Here is a 19,323-nt window from a genome sequence, read left to right as displayed (position 1 = left end):
ATGAGATGTAAGGCGGCTATTAGCATTTTTGTTGTCTCCTAATTAACATCTCAATGTTGTCCTCTGAAAAATGAGAGTGGTAGGTTTCTCAAATTCTATTTTTTCACTCATTTAATTTATCCTTACTCTGTAGACGGCAGGTTCTAGAAGCAAAGTTGAACTCAAAGCCTAGTGCGAGAGTCAGGTAGGTGAACAGGCATAATGTAATAGAAACTGGAGTTTTGTTCACAAACGAATCAGTTCAAACATCCAGATAATGTTTTGGTTAGCTAAACTATTTAATATCATTAAAACAATCATTATTTCTTTCACAAATGGTAACCCAGGCAGTAAGAAGAGGGCTTTTGAATGTTCTGAAAATAAAACCTTGTCAGAAAAACTAAGGCTTCCACGTGACATTGATTATGACTGTAAATTAACCCCAAGAACATCCCAAACTGAAGCAAAATTATGACCTTTTTAAACTAGAAGCTTTATCAGCTCATCCTTCCTGACAGTTCTTTCCAAACTGGTGGGTTTTTTTTTCACTTTCCTATTTTCACTTCTTATTATTAGACTCTATTTTATAACTGTTGGAGAATGTTTTCCCTCCAGCTTTGGAGCTACCCACTGACACACCAGTCCTGCTCTCCTTAGCCTGAAAGCCAAAAGCTCAGAGTTCCTAATTGAATTTCTGCCCTTCAGGAGCACAGGGTCATTGGGATCAACCTGCTGTCAGAGGACTCTATGGAGGCCAGGCTTAGGGCATGCTAGCCTCTGGGCATCATCTCTCTTCACGCTGCCATGTCCAAGTACTCCTGCATCCAAAGCCTGGGGTTGATTTGTTTAATGAAGTCTCCTGTTGAAATAATAGCTCCTTTCCCTGATGTTAGCCATAATTGTATTTTTGTATTTGTTGAAATAAGAAAGTAGTCTTTGAGACACTAGAGAGCCACCCTGTTTTAAGAATGCTGTGCAAGCTTTTTTCCTCTGGTTTCTGCCGTACATATGTGTTGCTGTACATAGCAAAATTCCTGACCCATATTAAAATAAACCCTTACAGTTGCTTTACTTTGACTTTTTGTTAATATCAGAATAGGTCTGCTAAAGCAAAAAAAAAAATACCTCTTGGTTGGGAAAATGTAGGACATTTTTATTTGGATATACCAATAATTATCTCCAAAGTATTATAATTTAACAATTATCAATGCATACTTGAATGGGCCTATTTAATTCCTTATAAAAAAGTTTAGAGCTGAAAAGTCATTTTTATTCCTAAGATGTTAAGAAATTAATATTTATTACAACTATAAAGTGGTTTTTGCAAATAGCTCACATATATAAGATAAAAGCTGTATGTTATTTTGGATTAAAAAAAGTCTTGATGTCATAACTTCAGCAATGTGACAGTTACTTCAGTTGAAAGTATACACTCTTGTTTGTACTTTCAATTCACCATAAATTTCAGCATTGTAGAGAATGGGATTAAAACTGTCAACTATTTCTGATATGTTTTTGAAAACCATCTGGATATGAGAGATAAAATAATTAAGAAAAGAGGTGACCAATTTCATAAAGAATTTTATACAAACTGATTGCTTTTAATTGCATCTAAAATAAATTTGAAAATTTCTCCCCAGGGTTTGAAGGAAAACTTCTCCAATAACAGCTCAACTCTCCATGACTTTGTTGGAAGGCAAAAGCCAGCTGCATGATAAGCAGGCTCTTATCCCTCCAAATGCAAATTTGTATGTCACCTCATTTCTTAAGCTCTCCCATGAACACTGATATTTGGAATCTCTTTTGTGTACACAGAATTCTTCACATTAACTTCAATTAGAAAATGCTCATCCCAATGCTTCCCTTGAGAGTTGTTCTGAGAACATTTATCACTGTGTTCCTAGCACCTTTTATTGGAACTGGAACATTGGATATGCTTAATAAGCATTGGCAAAATGATGGAAAGAGTGTGTAAAATTACCACTGATTTTTAAGCAGGCATAGATTAGGACTAAACATTATGTCCTACACCAAACACACACTGCACATATATCTCCAAGAAAAATATTTCCAACCATGTTCAATGACTTAATTTTTTTGGCTTACTCTTAATTTTCTCCTCAAGTTTTTATTTGTTAAAAACTGCACAAGGGATTCTGTGTATAAATATTCTTGATGAAGATATTTTTCCTCCATTTAACAATCTAGAACGTATTACTCTGGTGTCCCAAGTATGGGTTTTGCTGCCCAGGGACTGCCTATGTGTGTCCATCATGGTACCTGCTCAAACTGGATTGTGGTAACTTCTCTGTGCAAGTTCTTTACAAGGAGGAACTTGTTTGCCATTGAAATTCAATGGCTTGCATGATGTCAGACCCCTGCTAGACCACATATGCATATGTATGTACACATGTGTGGGCATAAGGCTTATTTTGCTTCAAGTTGCTTCTACTAGGAATATTTTCTTCATATTCACAAAACAACCTGAAAAATAGAGTATAATAGAAATGTAGAAATGCACTCCACAATAAACTCTGGAAACCATACCTTTGACTTTTTTTTCCTATAAGATAAGGAATGCTTGGTTTTCCTGTTTTAAAATATAGGTAGGACTGGGGCTGTAGCTCAGTGATAGAGTGCTCACCTCACACATGGAAGGCACTGGGTTTGATCCTCAGCACCACATAAAAATAAAATAAAGGTATTGTGTCCATCTACAACTAAAAAAATAATAAAAAGTATAGGTAGAAACACACATAACTAAATAAAACACCAAGTGGATGTTGATATGGACTGCCACAGAGCTGGGGTAAAACAGAGAGACAACGGGTTCTAGCATCCCCTTGCTCGGCCTTTTCATCCAGACCCTGCCAGTATTTAGTGAGTCAGGGAATTCTTGCTTGATTTTTGAGAAGTGAGGTTAACAATACAGAAGTTGTACATTTTTGTGAAATTTATATTAAGGAAAACACACCTAGCATATGGTGGTCTTACTTTCTTATGAATTATGTTTTATCTGAATTATAATTAGGGCAACCATATGCCCTACTTAACATGTTCTTGGTTTATGCTTATTTTGCAGATGATTAAAACTGTCTATTGTATCTAAAAAGTTTTGAGGTTTAGGCAACAATCTACATGGTTAATCAGATTGTAATATGTTGAGGCATATAAAGAGGGAAAGAGAGAGAAACATTTTTAAAAATAACCAGAGTTTAAATGTCTTATTTTTAAGCAGCTTGGATTTTAGGGTTTCTGAACCAGAGGCTTTTGAGGACATAAGTTCTTGGAGAGATTTAGCCTGTAAACCCTGGGATCGCAGCCTGTCTGCTCATTACACAAAGATACACAAATATATTGTGGTATATGCATAAAAATTCTGATATGGTCCTTACATCATCTTTTACTTTTTTAAATCATGCTCAGACCAAAGTGAATTGGGAAAAAAATTAACATGCTCAGGAAGGTAGAATTGCTGCCTAATGCTTTGAAACTCAGTCTGGAGCAAGTCTTTTCAAGAGCATGAGGAACAGGAAGACCCCAGAAGGACATCACCAATTTCCTCATCACTCTGGGAGATTCTAAGGAATATTTGATTCATCATTATCCTATTTTGAAAAGATTTTATTGTAATGTTTGCTCCAGGAGCTTGGTGCCATTAGTCAATGTTCACAACTGTATCAAGAGATCATCTTTATAGAAAACAATATTTATGGATATGTCCTTAATTTTTAGAACATATTTGGTAGAATCCACAAAACCTGTATTATTTTACTGGGGGCATAAGCTGCTGCATCTTTTTGTCTCAGCTTTAGAACTATTAGAACCCTAGAAGGATTGGCAGGACCCAGGCAGGGAGTGGGTACAAGTGTATAGTACAAGTGCTTATGAAGGCAGATCCAGGAAGCCTGGAGAAATGTGTTTGAAGGGTCCTCACCAGAAAGGCCTCAACAGTAGGTTGGATAATGAGTAGAGTTTTCTTAACACTCTGTTCTATAGGAATGGTCAAAAGGGAGAATTCCCTTCATAAAAAGTGTCTCCTCTGCCTTTCTTCCAAGTTTACTACTTGAATAATCACAATGACCCTTGATTCTGAGAAGTGTTCTTGTGCATGCTTTGGTATTACTGTGCTTTAAAATAATTTACCACTGTTGATTTTCTTGAATTCCCATCTGTGAATCTAAGCTGAACTCACTGAACAAGCCTCTGAGGATCCATCAAGAAGCCCTGACAGAAATCAACAGAACTGTAAACAAGGCTGTTCAGATAAAATAACAAAACATATAACTTAATCTATTTCACTGTACTTACTTGGAATGTACAGGACTCTTCTACACCAAGCACTTGTACTATACTTAGCCCTCACAATGATTCTATGAAGCAGTAATATTACTTACCTTACTTAACAGGTTAAAAAATTGAGACACAGAGAATAGATATAATTTGTCAGTCTGATAGTTAGTGGTGGAATACTGAATCCAACCAGCCAGTCAACTGGGAATCATTAGGAAAATCAAAAGAACAAAAGATCTAGCATTTTATAGGAAGTATCTTAAAGGAAACAAACAAATATATATATGTTTTTCAAATTAATAACTCTTTTAAATTCACTGTTAAATAGCAGATCTTCCTGAAATCATCAGAATGTCATAAAAGAAAATTTGACAGAGTCAGATCCGATAGTTAAACCCTAGTGTCTATTGGCTGTAATGAAAGCCAATCAATGATTTACATGGTGCTTTCATTAACACCAATATCATTATAAGGGGTTAGGGCAGACTAAAAAATCAATTAGGTTATTTTGGACATTACTTAGTTATCATATGTTGTATTTATGTGGCATTTCCTAATTATCTGTTGGCAACCACATATATAATATTTCAATGATACTGTTGGGAAAAAAATCATCATCACCCCCATTTTAGAGTCGAAAAATCATCACAATAGCTAAAAAAAAATTGTGTGCATGTGTTTGCATGCACGTGTGCTACATGAGGCTGAATACTTACCTCAAAACAAGCTTTATAAAGAAAAGCTACTAAAAGCTAATTAACCAAAGCAATGTATGGCCAACGATCTGCTTTTCCTCAATAAAATCAAACATACTCACTTATTATGTTCTAGATATTCAATGTTAGCACATTCTACATTCGACAAGTCTTCTCTGTCATTATTTTCTGCAAGGACTTGTAAATTTGATTATTCATGGCATTAAAGATTTTAGAGTCTCTGTATTATAAACACTAATGTACAAATATCAAAACTTTGAGAAAACTGTTTTGAAAAAGAATGAAGCAGAAAGAAAATAATTTGTTTTATTGAATCATATGTTTTCCACAAGTGAAATCATTATTTTTCAATGTGTATATTTTTTTGCCATAAAGTACAATTTTTCTCCAAAAATAAGCCAACAGGCCATTTTATTGTTTCAAAGAATTGCAAAATCAACATCCATTTATGTTAATAATACAATTATGGCAAGTTACACTGACTAAATAGGAAAGAAAAAATCATTTTTTTTCTTAATGTTACAGAAAATTCAGTAAGAAAAAAATGGGGAAAGTCAAGAAATGGTAACAGAATGGAAGAACTAATAGAATATTGGTAATTTTTCTGTAGGAATTCTAAGCCTTCAGAATATACACAAGAAGCTTTGTCATGCTCTCTCCTCTCTTTTAAACCTAAACCCTCTACAACTTCCACTAGCATTTTCTCACATTGATATTTAAGTCCATCATTCCTTTTTTTCCAATTAAATAAGGTAGATGATATCTTTTTAATGTATTTAATAGATTTCTGCAAACATGCTTTTGCTCAAAGGTTTCAGTGTGAGCCTAAGGGAGGAAGAGGAATGTGGTATAATATGAGATATGATACCTACATATACATACATGCATGGATATGTATGCATATATATGTATATTTATGCAATATAATATATATATATATATATATATATACAGAGACATAATATCTTTATATATCATTATACATATATGTACTATGTATCTATGTTTTTCTGTATGTAATTGCATTTCATTCCTTCATACCTTTTGGGGTAGATATTAACATGTATTTTAATTTTATTTTTTAAATAAAGAACTGATGATTTTAATTAAATGACTTGAAGAAATATCACACAGCCAGTGGAAAGTTGAGCAGAACTTTAAACTCAGTTCTCTTGGTATTGAATGCCTACATTTGCTCCTGGTCCCCAACCTCCCACTCCAACTCACACAGAGACTCTATCTTCTAAAAATAACAAATTTATGTCAATTCTTTCACAACAACAACAAACTCAAGTACTAATGATCACTTCAAAATACCATTTCTTCAGCTAGAGTTGCCATATAACTCAGAAAACATTAAAAGAAGATCCAGTCTCAGCCCCAATAGCTAAATGGTTTGTGTTCTTACTCTCTTAGATGTGTTTTTTTTTTTTTTCCTGGTATTTTCCATGGTATTTAGATAACCTTTAAACATACCAGTTGGAGATCTATACAAAGGAGTTAAAGTAAAAGGCAAATCACCCATAGGTAGTCATGGAATTACAAAATGACATGCATTGTGTGGTTTTGTTTGTTCGGTTTCTGAGACTATCGTGACATACTACATTCACACAGAAGAATCCTTACACTTGGTTCATTTCTTCTTGCCAAGAGCAATCATTAGTCCACTTGTTATAAACAGGGATACTGCAAATTACTCAAATTATATTTAAGCCATGGTAGACATGCTTCTGAGCCTTTGATGAAACTGAAGATTCTTCTAAGGCTCTGCACCTCATGATTAACCCCATTCTGTAAGTCTTTACCACTAAACCTGGATTTCTAGGCATCCCAGCCTCCACTCCCTCCTGTTGATGGTGTTCAGGGATGTGCTCCAAAACTCCATTTTCCTCCCAACCTGCCTCAGCCCACATGGAATCCTGAGCTGCTGCTCTCAGAGTACTTATTACTGGGGAACCATTTGATAAAGAAGATCCTTGCTGGGTAGAAGAGCTAATGGACTTCCAAAGTGAAAAAGCAAAGCACTAACTGGGATGGTCCTGCAATTTCATATACTATACCATAGAGATATTATTACACTGTTCTCAATCAATTCTCTTGAAGATTGAAGCTTTTATTTCAAAACGTACTCAGAGAGAAATAGACATAGCATGGAGCAGAAACTCCTTGCCGGCTTCCCCTCCCCATCTTGCTTGCTGCCTGCCCTCTACAACTTCTCACATTGCTATGTAAGTCCATCATTCCTTTTTTTCCAAACTATCCCCTTGGGCAATGGATGCTACTGGACTCCTTCTTCTTTCAAGCAGTTCCATATTTCAAGTGATTCAAGCCTCTTCAAGTAAATTGCTTGATAGATTTCCAAAATGATCACTACAGGTCAAATTCAGCTCAAATGGTATCATTTCCAAAGTTTTGAAAAATCCATTTTTGCAGAAAGGTTGGTGAAACATTTAATGAGCTTCAATTCAGAAGAGACACATCTTTTTAACTCGAATCTGGCCTTATACCACATTTGGCCCATCCAAATGCCTAACTATCTTTTCAGTTACAATGTAGACACTCTTTCATTACAGTGAAATATAGATAGCACTATTTCTCAAGTTTATAAAATTTCTAGCAATGGCTTGACAATAAATTGATCATAGTATATCTAGGTTTTGTTCAGATGTTTTGATTCAAGATGTTTCTAGTGATGTGGTTTCCTTCTCCACCCATCTTAATTTGTTAATAAATATATATTTTTTTCATTTTTCAAAACATGACTTCAATATAGAAAGTATTATACAGAGCACCATTCTTATTAATCTATTAATAAGAATGAGTAGATGCATTCAAATAGCTTAATATGAAAATTAATTTAATATGGAATAGTTTAATATGAAAGCACTTAATTGAAGGTTCTTTCATCAGTCTAATAATAATGAATTATAACAACCTTGATTTAATAGAGACAAGAACACTATCTTTCTTAACAAGAAGACTCGAAGCAAGAGTCAAGTGTTTTAGCCAGGTATTACATAAATGAATTGTATTTGTAAAGGTCTTAGAAAATTAATAACTTTCAAAGAAGAAAGTGGTTACAAACACTATTAACCTTTTTATTTAGTTCTCTTTCAGAATTAGGGCTCTATTGTGCATTCAACTTTATAGGTTTAGATCCTGCTTTTCAATGTAATATGACATAATGAACATTTATTGTCCTTAAAATTTTTGAGAACTCAATATGTAGATATATTCTAATTTATATGGACACTTAAATTCAGAATTTGTGTGTTCTATTACAAATATACCTACAGTGAAGATCCCTACAAATAAATTCACATACATTTCTGTAGGCTAGCTTCTTAGAAACAATATAGACTTTCACACATAGGGAAACAGTGCCTTCAGAAAGTGCTTAACAAAGCATACTCCTGCAAGTAGAATGAGAGGTTTCACTGCACCCTCAGCAAAATGGGAATTCACTTAAAATCAATAAATGTATCCTATGCAAAAAATCCTGAACCCAAAACCCAAATCCCCAAAGCCTCATTTGCATTCCTTTGTGATGTTATGCATCTTTCATATTATAGGTCACCTGTATTCCCTTTTAGGGAAAGAATATATTCTTCCCTTCTGCCACTTCCCTATTCAGATTTTATTTTAGTGTTACCCTCAGTATTCGCTGTGATTTCTGGATATTAATTCTTTGCCACATTGGTTCTTCATTCTTCTCATAGGTTAGCTTATAATTTTGTTTCTGACATAATGTAAATAGAACAAAAGGTAATGTTGTATGAAATGTTCAGATCAAAAAACAATGTCCTGTCAATGTTGCTTAATTTTTCCTTCCATTACTTCTTTTTTTACTCACAAATTGCTTTCAATGCTGACATAAATAAATATGTCACTTTATCTTTTATTTTCCTTAGGCTTTATTTATTTACTGCAATACCTTCTGACTCCTTTGAGAACAACTCATGTGTAGAGACAGGTCAAAGTATACTTGGGGTTTGGATTATCTGATAGGCAGCCTGATTGAATAGTCAGTCCCTCATTTCCTCGTTTTACTTCTGGCTCAGGAATCCATTCTTGTTCTATATTAAGACTCACTGAGTTCCAGGATCTGTTTTTATTAATTGCCATGTGGACATACATGACTTCATAATATATTTTGATTCAGAAGAACAAATTTCCAATTTTCCCTGTTTCTTTACTTATTGTTCTATTTATTTTTGTACTTGAGATTGAACCCAGGGGTGCTTTATCACTGAACCACATCCCCAGCCCCCCCTTTTTTGTTGTTGTATTTTATTTAGAGACAGGATCTCACTAAGTTGCTTAGGGCCTCACTGAGTTGCTGAGGCTGGCTTTGAGCAGTGATCCTCCTGCCTCAGCCTCCAGAGCCACTGGAATTACAGGCATGTGCCACTGTGCCTGGCTATGACCTTAGAATTCACTTAAAATTTTTATTCATTTGCTTTATAGTTTTATTTATTAATAATATAAGTGCTTTTTTGAAAAAATTGAAAGTGCATACAGAATGAGACAATAATAAAAGGAAAAATCTTATCCCCTTCTCACTGATTTTTTCTGAAATTAACACTGTCTTTTTTTTTTTCAACATGTACTTTCAGGATTTCTATTATAGATAGTTTGGAAACTTTGCCACTATTCCTCCTGGGCAATGAGAAAGGAATGTGTCAGAGCAAGGTCACTTTTCTGAGTGTGGAAACAATTCAATACAGGTTTTTTTTTATTTGCTTTACAATTTATCATAGGAATGCATTTTTTTTAATTGAGAAGACATCGTGTTAATTTCTCAGATTTTCATTTATAATCTTTGTGACATGTGAAAAATAAACTATACATTAGATACATGTGCAAGCCATTGTATTGCCGCTCTGATATACTAAATGGTTTCTTATTTTGCTTGAAACATAATCTAGTAACTAATATGTCATAAAGATGCCACCATAAGCATGCCAGTCATTTTAAAGCACTTTGCTTTCTTTTTGTTATTTCCTAATGATGAAGTATTTCACTCCTGGAAACACGTTACAAACTGCATTGCTACTTAATTCTTAAACTCATTTCTGTATGTATTTATTCAACATTCTCTTGGTGATAGGAGGTCCTAAATAAACATTTCTCAAAGGGGAGAAGAATGAATGAAACATACTACTTAAATAGAGTGCTATACAAAATGCCACATTAATAACTATGCAGGGATTTTTAGAAGTGGCTGATGTAGGAACAAATGCGTGTCTTTTATTCACAGCAAAGCCTGAGAGATGAATAGTGGGTAAGTGTGATGTGTGATTTATTCATACACCACTAGTAGGAGATTTATAGGCATCTATTAACCTACTTGAGTTCCAACCCTGTCTTAAGCTTGTCTTTTGTCATGATTAGCTGTGTTGTCACTGTATGTTAAATAACAAGTTGTCTAAACTGAAATATGCAAGAAATATGAAGACAGAAGATGAAAATTATTACACATGTACATCACTTCAGCTAAACCACAGATATATATCTGCTTGTATGTATGTGTTACAAAAATTACACATGCACATGCATTCACACAAAAGCAAGAGATTCCTTTTCTGGGCTGAAGATATATTATCATGGTATGAATTATGTCTCAAAAAATCTATATGTTAAAGTACTAATAATCAATACTGAAAAATGTGATCATATTTGGAGAAAAGATCTAAACTGAAGTAATTATGTCAATATAAGTTCATTAGTTTGGGCTCTAAGCCAATCTAACTGGTGCCTATACAATAGGAGCAAATTTGAACACAGAATTCTACAGAGGACAAACAAGGAGAAGACACAGGTAGATGATGGCCATCTATAAGCAGAGAAGAAAAGTTCAGGAGAAACCAACCCTGCTGACTCCATCATCATAGACTTCTAGTCTCCAGAACTGTGAGAAAAGAAATTTCTGCTGTTCAGCTACATAGTCTGTCATAGTTGGTTATAGCAGCCCTATTAATACAGCCATCAACTTAAGAATTAGAAAAGCCATATGTTGGGAAAAAAGGAATTATTTTGTTCCTGTCTGCATACTCATCTTTGAAAAAGATGAATATTATAGGCCTGCACATTATGGTGGGACCTGATTTGATTCTCCCCTGTAGTAAAACATCACTAAAGAAAATTACTACATTAGCTGACACTTCTAATGGATCACCCTTCCTTCAAAAGATTAGAAGTCCAACTTTAAGTGACTACTACCCACTGCCTTAGTCCATTTTGCATTGCTTTAACAAAACATCCAAGTTTTGGGGCTGGGATTGTGGCTCAGTGGTAGAGCGCTCGCCTAACATGGGTAGGACCAGGGTTTGATCCTCAGCATCACATAAAATTAAAGGCATTGTGTTGTGTCCATCTACACCTAAAAAATAAATATTTTAAAAAATATCCGAGTGTATGGGTAACTCATAAAATAGAGGTTAATTTGAGTCATACTTCTGGTGACTAGAAGGTCCAAACATCCCAGTGACAGCATCCCAATGAGGGTCCCAGACTGCATGACCCTATGGCAGAGAGGCAGGAAGGAACCAGCTGCATGTGGAAGGGTGCATATGTGAACAAGGAAGCAAGAGACAGTGGAGATGGCAAGGCTGTTCTTTTTATAACAGCCTGATCTTGAGGTAACCAAACCCACTCGAAGTCAGCATTAATGCATTCAAGCAGGTGGAGCCTCCATGACCTACTTACCTTCCACGTAAAGGTTCCAACACCTCAACATCAACAGACCAGGAACCAAACTTCCAGCACATGAACCTCTGGGTCACCAGCCCTATCCACAGGATACACCCTCTTCCATGTGTTGATCACACTTGATTGACTAAGGTAAGATTAACAGGTAGCTGAGTGTCTGAAAGACCTTGGACCGACATCAGGCTTTGAAAAGGCACCACATTCATTTCTCTTTGAGATGCTTAGATCACTTGTGTGCTCCCTACCAGTACCCTGTTGGATATAATACATGTGGCAAGAGAAGAGGCATGTGGGGAGGACTAGTTCCCATGCAGCTTCATCCCAAACTCAAGTTCACAATGGATAGGAATGGGGTGAAGGATTTGCAAATGGAATAAACGTAATGGCATTGCTAAAGTCAAGAGAAAACCACATGTCAAAAACAAGGAAATAAAGACCTCAGTACCATTTGACCCAATACAGAACATATGGTAAGCTTTTTCTTTCTTTCTTTCTTTTTTTTAATACCAGGGATTGAACCACAGGCAGAGCTTAACCAATGAACCACATTCCCAGCCTTGTTTTACTTATTTATTTATTTAGAATTTTGAAATAGGGCCTTGCTAAATAGCTTAGAGCCTTGCTAATTTGCTGAGGCTGGTCTTGAACTTATAATTCCCCTGCCTCAGCCTTTTCAGTCACTGAGATTACAGGCATATACCACTGTGCCCGGAGACATATGATAACTTCTACTGAGATATACAACTATCATTTATCAGTTCTTCCAGACCTGTGTGGCTGCCCCCTGTGGCCACATGTCCTCCCTGTGGACTGCACCTGGCTCTTGGACTTACACAGGTTTTGCTGTCACATTCTTAATCTATAACTGTAAGATGCATTTCTCTGCACTATCTTAATAAAACAACATGGGAATAAAGTTTTATAATAGCAACAAAGAGGGGGGAAAAGTCATAATTTTCCATGCTTCACGATTCAGAATAATTAATTTAATAACTGTGTCATATGAGAAGAGTAAATAAAGAGAAGAAAAGGGGTGTGGATATATGTGATCACTGAAGCATACACAATTGCAAGGAAAAACAAATTACCAGGGTCGTGTCAGAAATAAAAGCTCCATGGGAATTTTTTTTTTGCATGTTAATTTGATTCTTCTATTGAGCCTTAAAGCTGCAGTGTCTCTACAAGAGAACTGTTTATCTCCACTTGTTTTTATTTTTAGCTATTATATAACCTTATGTCTCTAAAAACCAATTAAACACCTTTCTGATCTCTGCTGGGAATTTTCCTTAAGTAGTTGTCTACTAGACCATAACAGGACTGTGATTTCATTTACAACATCTTGCTGGAGATTGTTTCATCATAAGAGGTGTTAAAAAAAAAAAGAACTGGAATTAATCAAGGACAGCAGAATCAAAATAAAATGCAGTTCTCTCTGGACACAGTTACATTCTCTGGGGTTTGTTTCACATGAAACACCAAGACTCTAGACCTAAGAGGAAGTGTTTGATTTTCTTGCCATGGTCCTTAAATTTGCAAGAAAGGATTATTTTTGAGTACAAGGAGACAAACTTAAGTCCCATGCCAGAAATATAGGCTTCTAAAGAAATTATTCCCTTTAAATTGGCAGATATAAAACTAAGTGTTCCTTGATTTGGTTAGCTAAAGCTAACCTCATCTACTCTCCCTTGTTTCTTCCTTGAATGTTAAGGAGATATCTCCTTTGCCTTTCCATATTAAGACTCTCAATATTTCCATTCAAATGGCAGGGCTCTATACATCCTGGATATTGTATATTCCCAAGATCACCATCATCCTCCACCTCTGTCCATCCTTTCTAAGAGGCAGCCCTTGAAACCAGCGGCTGCAGTGGCTTACCGACAATGTTTATGAGATCCTGTCAGGGTTTCGATCACAAAGCACTCGCCATCATTGAGACAGTATGCAAGGTCCTTGTCTTGGCAGGGTTTGAAGTGCTCAGATCTCTCAGTGGAATATGTCGTTGTATCTGTCAAGGAGAGCACAGAGGGAATACTGTCAGCATGCATTCCAACACCAACTGCTCCTGTCACTGGCCCAGATGTGTGCATCGAGGCCTGTGTATGGGGTACAATGGCAGGGACTTGAGACAAACAGGATTGACACTAAACAGTACTGAGCAACACAGCTAGTTAACCCACTGTGTTCAGTTGTCCTCATCAGCCCTCTATATCTGCAAGTTCCACATCCTGGGATTCAACCAACTACAGATGGAAAAAATTCAGAAAGATAAGAGCTGTATCTGTACTGAACATATCTACACTTCTTTTTATCTTGTTGCATCACCTAAACAATACAGTGTACCATCTATTTATATACCATTTACATTGTATTTGGTATCATAAAAAAATCCAGAGATGATTTAAAGTATATAAAGGGGCATGCATATGTTATGCAAACTCTACTCCATGTTACACAAGAGGCATGCACATCCATCTGGACACCAATCCATTGAGTCTCCTGAGCCAATACCCTGAGGTTGACAAGGGACCACTGTATTTCTTCAATGGGTTTTAATAATTGGAGTTACTCTAGAGAAGTCTCATTTGAGGACACATTAACAGTAAAAGTTGATTGATCCTGAGCCAAACACCCAAATCTACTTTCAGCAAATGTGTTGTATGAAGTATTGAAACAACATCTTTTTTGCTTTATTGTTGCCAAATATCATTAAACATCTGATCAATGTATTTTGTGATTGTTCTGTAGAAAACTCATGTCAGTTTTTGAGTTCTTTTAGCTACAGCTACAATTGGCTAATAGCTAAGCCAATTATTCTTTCACTTTCTCCTTTTATTATGTAATTAAAATGCAAATGTTCCAAATTCTGAAACAGATAATCACATGTGAAAAATGTTTCTGGTAAATATTTAACAGGACCAAATTATTGTCATTTTTTAGCATTCTCTTAAACATGTATTTTTGAAATCATAATCAGTTACATTTTTAAATTAAGTTATACATCTATATCTGCTTTCCAAATATGAAACTAACCATAAATATGCACTATCTATAGGATACAAATTCTATCACCATATGTAGACATTTTTTCTAGCTATAGAATTTTCAGCATCTGAAGTATTAACACCAATTCCACTTTAACAGTCAAGAGAAAATATATGTATTTAAAAAGTCAAAGATGAATAAATTATTCAACATAAGCTTTTTAAATTTCCTTTTTATAGATCTAGATTGCTAATAATGTTCACCAGCATGGCATAGGAAATCAGCTCACTAACTATAGGTCACAATGAGCTTCTTCCCTGGTTATCATGCAAACTGATGGGAAACCAATCATCTTAAAAGGAAACCTGCTCAAGTCTCTCCCACATCTAAAAGTCCTCAGTGGGGCTGAGATATATACAGTGGCAGAATGGATACTTGGCATGTGTGAAGCCCTGTGTTCAATCCCCAGCACCACAATCAATAAATACATAAATAAATATATTTTTAAGGAAATAAATATTCCTCAGTGATTACTGTCATGAGGATAACTTAATAAAACAAAGAAAGATGGGCTTTCTTTTAATTTTAATTTAATTTCTTTTAATGTAATTTTGCCTATCTGCTCTCTTTTTTATAGCATTAGAGGAGTACTGGGGATTAAACCCAGGGGCCTTAACCACTGAGCAACATCCCCAGCTTCCCCGCAACTTTTTTATATTTTATTTAGAAACAGGGTCTCGCTGAATTGCTTAGGACCTAGCTAAATTGGTGAGGTCGGTTTTGAACTTGCAATCCTCCTGCCTCAGCACCACCCCCCTCCCCGAGCCAATGGGATGATAGACATCTCGTTGGTCACTTCTTGCACTCCAAACATACCAAACATACAACTTAATTTTCAACTATTATTGTATTCCCCTCAAATGCCAGGTTCTGTCACACTGCTCTTGTTGAATCAAACTTCTTTCTCATCCACTTATTTTTTTTTCTGGGAGAGACCCTGAAATCCTTCAGAACTTGAATGATCTACTCCTGTCCTGTGCCTCCCCCAACCCTGCTTCCCATTATTCATTTAATGCCATAATAGTTTGTTCCTAAGTTTATCCATATCCATCCTTTTAGTCTATGAACTCCTTTAGGAGAGAAGTTGAAATCTAATTAGAATTGGTGCTCAGTAAAAATATTGTCAATAAATCTGACCTCCTAACATCACCAACCATTTAAATGGTATGAATGAAAGATGGGGTCATTTAAGATCTCATTACAACTCTATTAATAGTTATTGTATCTCTTAAAGCAAAACATTAGATACAACTTTACAATTATGCTATTGTTTTGGTACATGTATAATGTTAATGAATATTTCAAAAACAATACCTTAAGATTATTTATATAACTCTCATATTCCTCACTTATTGTGAGCATTGAAAAAACAAATTGACTTTTTGGTATCCTCCTTCATGGTGTTACAATGGAAACTTTTTTTTTTCAGTGTAAAATATCTGATTGTTAATACTTTGAAACAAAACAAAGGCTCTGCAAACAGACACATTTTCCATTTTCTAAGAGATTGTCTGTACAGTGAAGATCTGTTATTCAAGGCAGTGTGTGATAAACCGCCACACAGAATCAATCTCTCTTTCTCTGGGAAATATTTAATATTCAAGAGATCCAACCAAAATATTCAATATGAAATGCCACACAGTTCACTGCTACTCTGACTGCTGAAGTACATTAACTCATGATCAGTTAGTTAACTTTTCCTTTAATTTCTTATTATCTATTTATTGATATTCACTGATCATTCCTTTAAGAACAGCTTTTCATTAACATAACCTACAGCATAAAAAGTGAGATCCTTATTTTATAATCAGTGGTTTTAAAAAGCTACAGACTCCAAAGGCAATACAATGGCAAAGCAATTACAATCAATTATTTCCATCTGATAAGGGTTGTCTACTGTGGTTACCGCCTATCAAGTTGCCAGTTATTGGAATGTTACAGAGGATCAGAGACCCACACAAATGTCTCTGCCAGTCCTGGGTGGGAGAGCACAGAGATATGCAGCTTAGCGTGTGCTCAGATTTTCTATTTCCATAGCTCAGATGATTATGAAATTAATTTAAAACACACATACTTATCTCTTATAACGCCTTAAGTGGTTTCAAACAAAACATCATTATTACCCCTTTGAATAGCTTAATGTTATAAAAGTGAAATATGCTGTGTTTCAATAAATTTGAAATCTTAAAGAGTTTGCCTAAGCATTTCAACATAGAATGCCAAAAATCACAGAGACTTTGGGTAGGGTAAGGTACACTCATCATGACATGATAATTTTCTCTTGAAAGTCATGCCAAAGCTGTGGATGGAAACAGAAAATGAAGTCACTATTCTGTTAAGACTTTTATTAAGTAAATAATAAGCATATTATATCCAAATCACTTTTGGCCAGACCATCTATTATCACCACACATAGTCTAACAAAGAGACAGTGAGGATGTTGGGTGATGCCTTCCAATACTTATATAATTGATACCCTCAGATATTTACACACACACACACACACACACACACACACACACTTTATTCTTTAACATATAAAAGATATTACAAAAATTAAATAGCACAAATTGAAATAAAGAAATAAGACAAATATTAAATATAAGGTGCAATTCTTCTCTCCTCCCCTAAGGTAATACAACAGGCTCTAATACATTCAGCTGAGTATTCTGTTTAGAAGGGTAAACATAGGAAATTTGTAGGAATGAAATAACAAATAAGATCTAACTCCAAGTTGTAGCTGTGAACAACCTTGGGGTATCTTAGTAATCAGATATAAAGTTCTCACCTATGAATGTATCTAACATTGTGAAACCTGTTTTTATTTTTAAAAACTGTACCCTATAAGATAATCTAATAAATTAAGCTGGGTATAGAGTACATGGTACCATTTTGTCATGTACTTAATCAAACACCTATTTTATTATGTTTTTAAAATATTTTTATAGATGTTGATGGACCTTTATTCTTTCATTCAGATGTGGTGCTGAAAATCAAACCCAATGTGCCATACATGCTAGGCAGATTCTCTACAACTGAGCCACAACTCCAGCCCCATCAAATATCTATTCTATACATATGATTTGGTAAATTTATTATAGCTATTAATGGCCTTCAAAAACTGTATGAATGAAGGTCTAGGTGAGTCAGTATTGCCATGTATCCCCATTTGTCTTTCAAGGCTCCTCCTTACTCTAGAGAGTGCTTCATTAGACATCACTCTTTCCACCTGCACCTCTATATGGATATCCCATCTGATTGGATCATGAGTGTTTGTGGAGGACAGCAGGCCTCCACATCTCCCATGGTCTTATACATGCCCTGACAGGAAGGTGCACACAATAGATGTTTATAGAAGAATAATCTGTTTATTCAGAGTCTTTTTTCTAAATGTTTATGGTGCAAAGTATGCAATATTTTTTGTTATCATCATAAAAGAAATCTCTATTTAAAAAAACTGAAAGAACATGAATAAATGTTTAGAAGTTAGGATGTGAGAAGTGTTTCAAAAGCAATTTATGTAGATTTTATATAGATAGAAGGATAAGCTCCACAGCATGGAGGATGAGGGAAAACAAACAAAAAATTAGGAAGTGTTTTTTAAAGAGAGGGGCATGAAGGATAGAGGATTGTGAAGTTTAAGATGAGCAGAGATGGTGCTAAGGAAGAGCCTTCCAGGCCCCATGATCAGCAGTCAAGGGCTTAGCTCTAAGAAAGAAGTAAGTCCACTGGTTGAGGTATAGTGCACCATCACTTGGGGCCACTTGAGCTATGCAATTATCTGGACCACTCATCTGGCACTTATTATGTGTAGTTTACTGTGTATTCTTCTTTATTTTTTTTAATGGGTTTTGGTCTCTCTTTCCAGGGAGGTCAGGGAGAGTACTTTGTTTTTAACTTCTGTATTCTTTCCACACCATGTAGCATACATAGTAAGCAATCAGTACAGTAATTAAACGCACAGTGGGACATTGTGGTGGTTAATTCATTAAAGGCAAAATGGAAAAGAAATGTAAGGCTGAAAGACAGAAATCCCTGCAGATTTTGCAATGGGAGTTAATTTACTAATGAATACTATGATGACTGGTTTTCCCCTTATGTACTGAGTTGAACCTGAATATTACTTCTGCAGGCTCTCTAAGTCTCCAACACAAAGCTGAACACTGTGGGAATCCATATTTTGTTGGAGGAACAAGAGTGCTAAATTGGCTATTATAGATAATAATTGCAGTAGGTAGCCAATGAAAAGGAGAACTTAATTCGGGCTATAGTTATCTAGGAAGGCATCCCAAAGGATTGTCATTGAAGCTGGATCTTGAATATATGTGATTCAATTGGCAAAGAAGAGGAAGATCACCTAAGGAAGAAAAATGCTAAGGCACAGAGAAGACCCTAAATAAATTTTTACACTCCTGGCTCACAAATGTCAGATTCCTCAGCATTTTCTTTTTTTCCCACTGAGTTAATGATGTGACAATTTTCTAAGAAAAGTTCAGAATCTGGTCATGTCATTTAAAAGCTTTTAGGATTTGTGAAATACCTTTGCAGGTCTGAAGACATTTAAATATGTTCACAGACTCCA

General features: G+C 35.3%; 1 protein-coding gene across 1 annotated transcript in view; it reads right to left on the bottom strand.

Moving 5' to 3' along the window:
- Nrg3 (neuregulin 3) overlaps positions 1-19,323 on the bottom strand; it is a 1,019,685-nt gene that overhangs the window by 577,987 nt on the left and 422,375 nt on the right. The window contains exon 4 of the mRNA XM_048801779.1: positions 13,575-13,704. Within this exon, the coding sequence (XP_048657736.1) occupies positions 13,575-13,704 (130 nt within the window). The remainder of the gene's footprint in view (positions 1-13,574; positions 13,705-19,323) is intronic.

This window comes from Marmota marmota, unplaced genomic scaffold (assembly GCF_001458135.2).
Source record: "Marmota marmota marmota unplaced genomic scaffold, marMar, whole genome shotgun sequence".
NCBI classification, from domain to species: Eukaryota; Metazoa; Chordata; class Mammalia; order Rodentia; family Sciuridae; genus Marmota; species Marmota marmota.
Note: the sequence above shows the minus strand (reverse complement) of the source record. Positions and strands in the feature narration are given on the sequence as shown.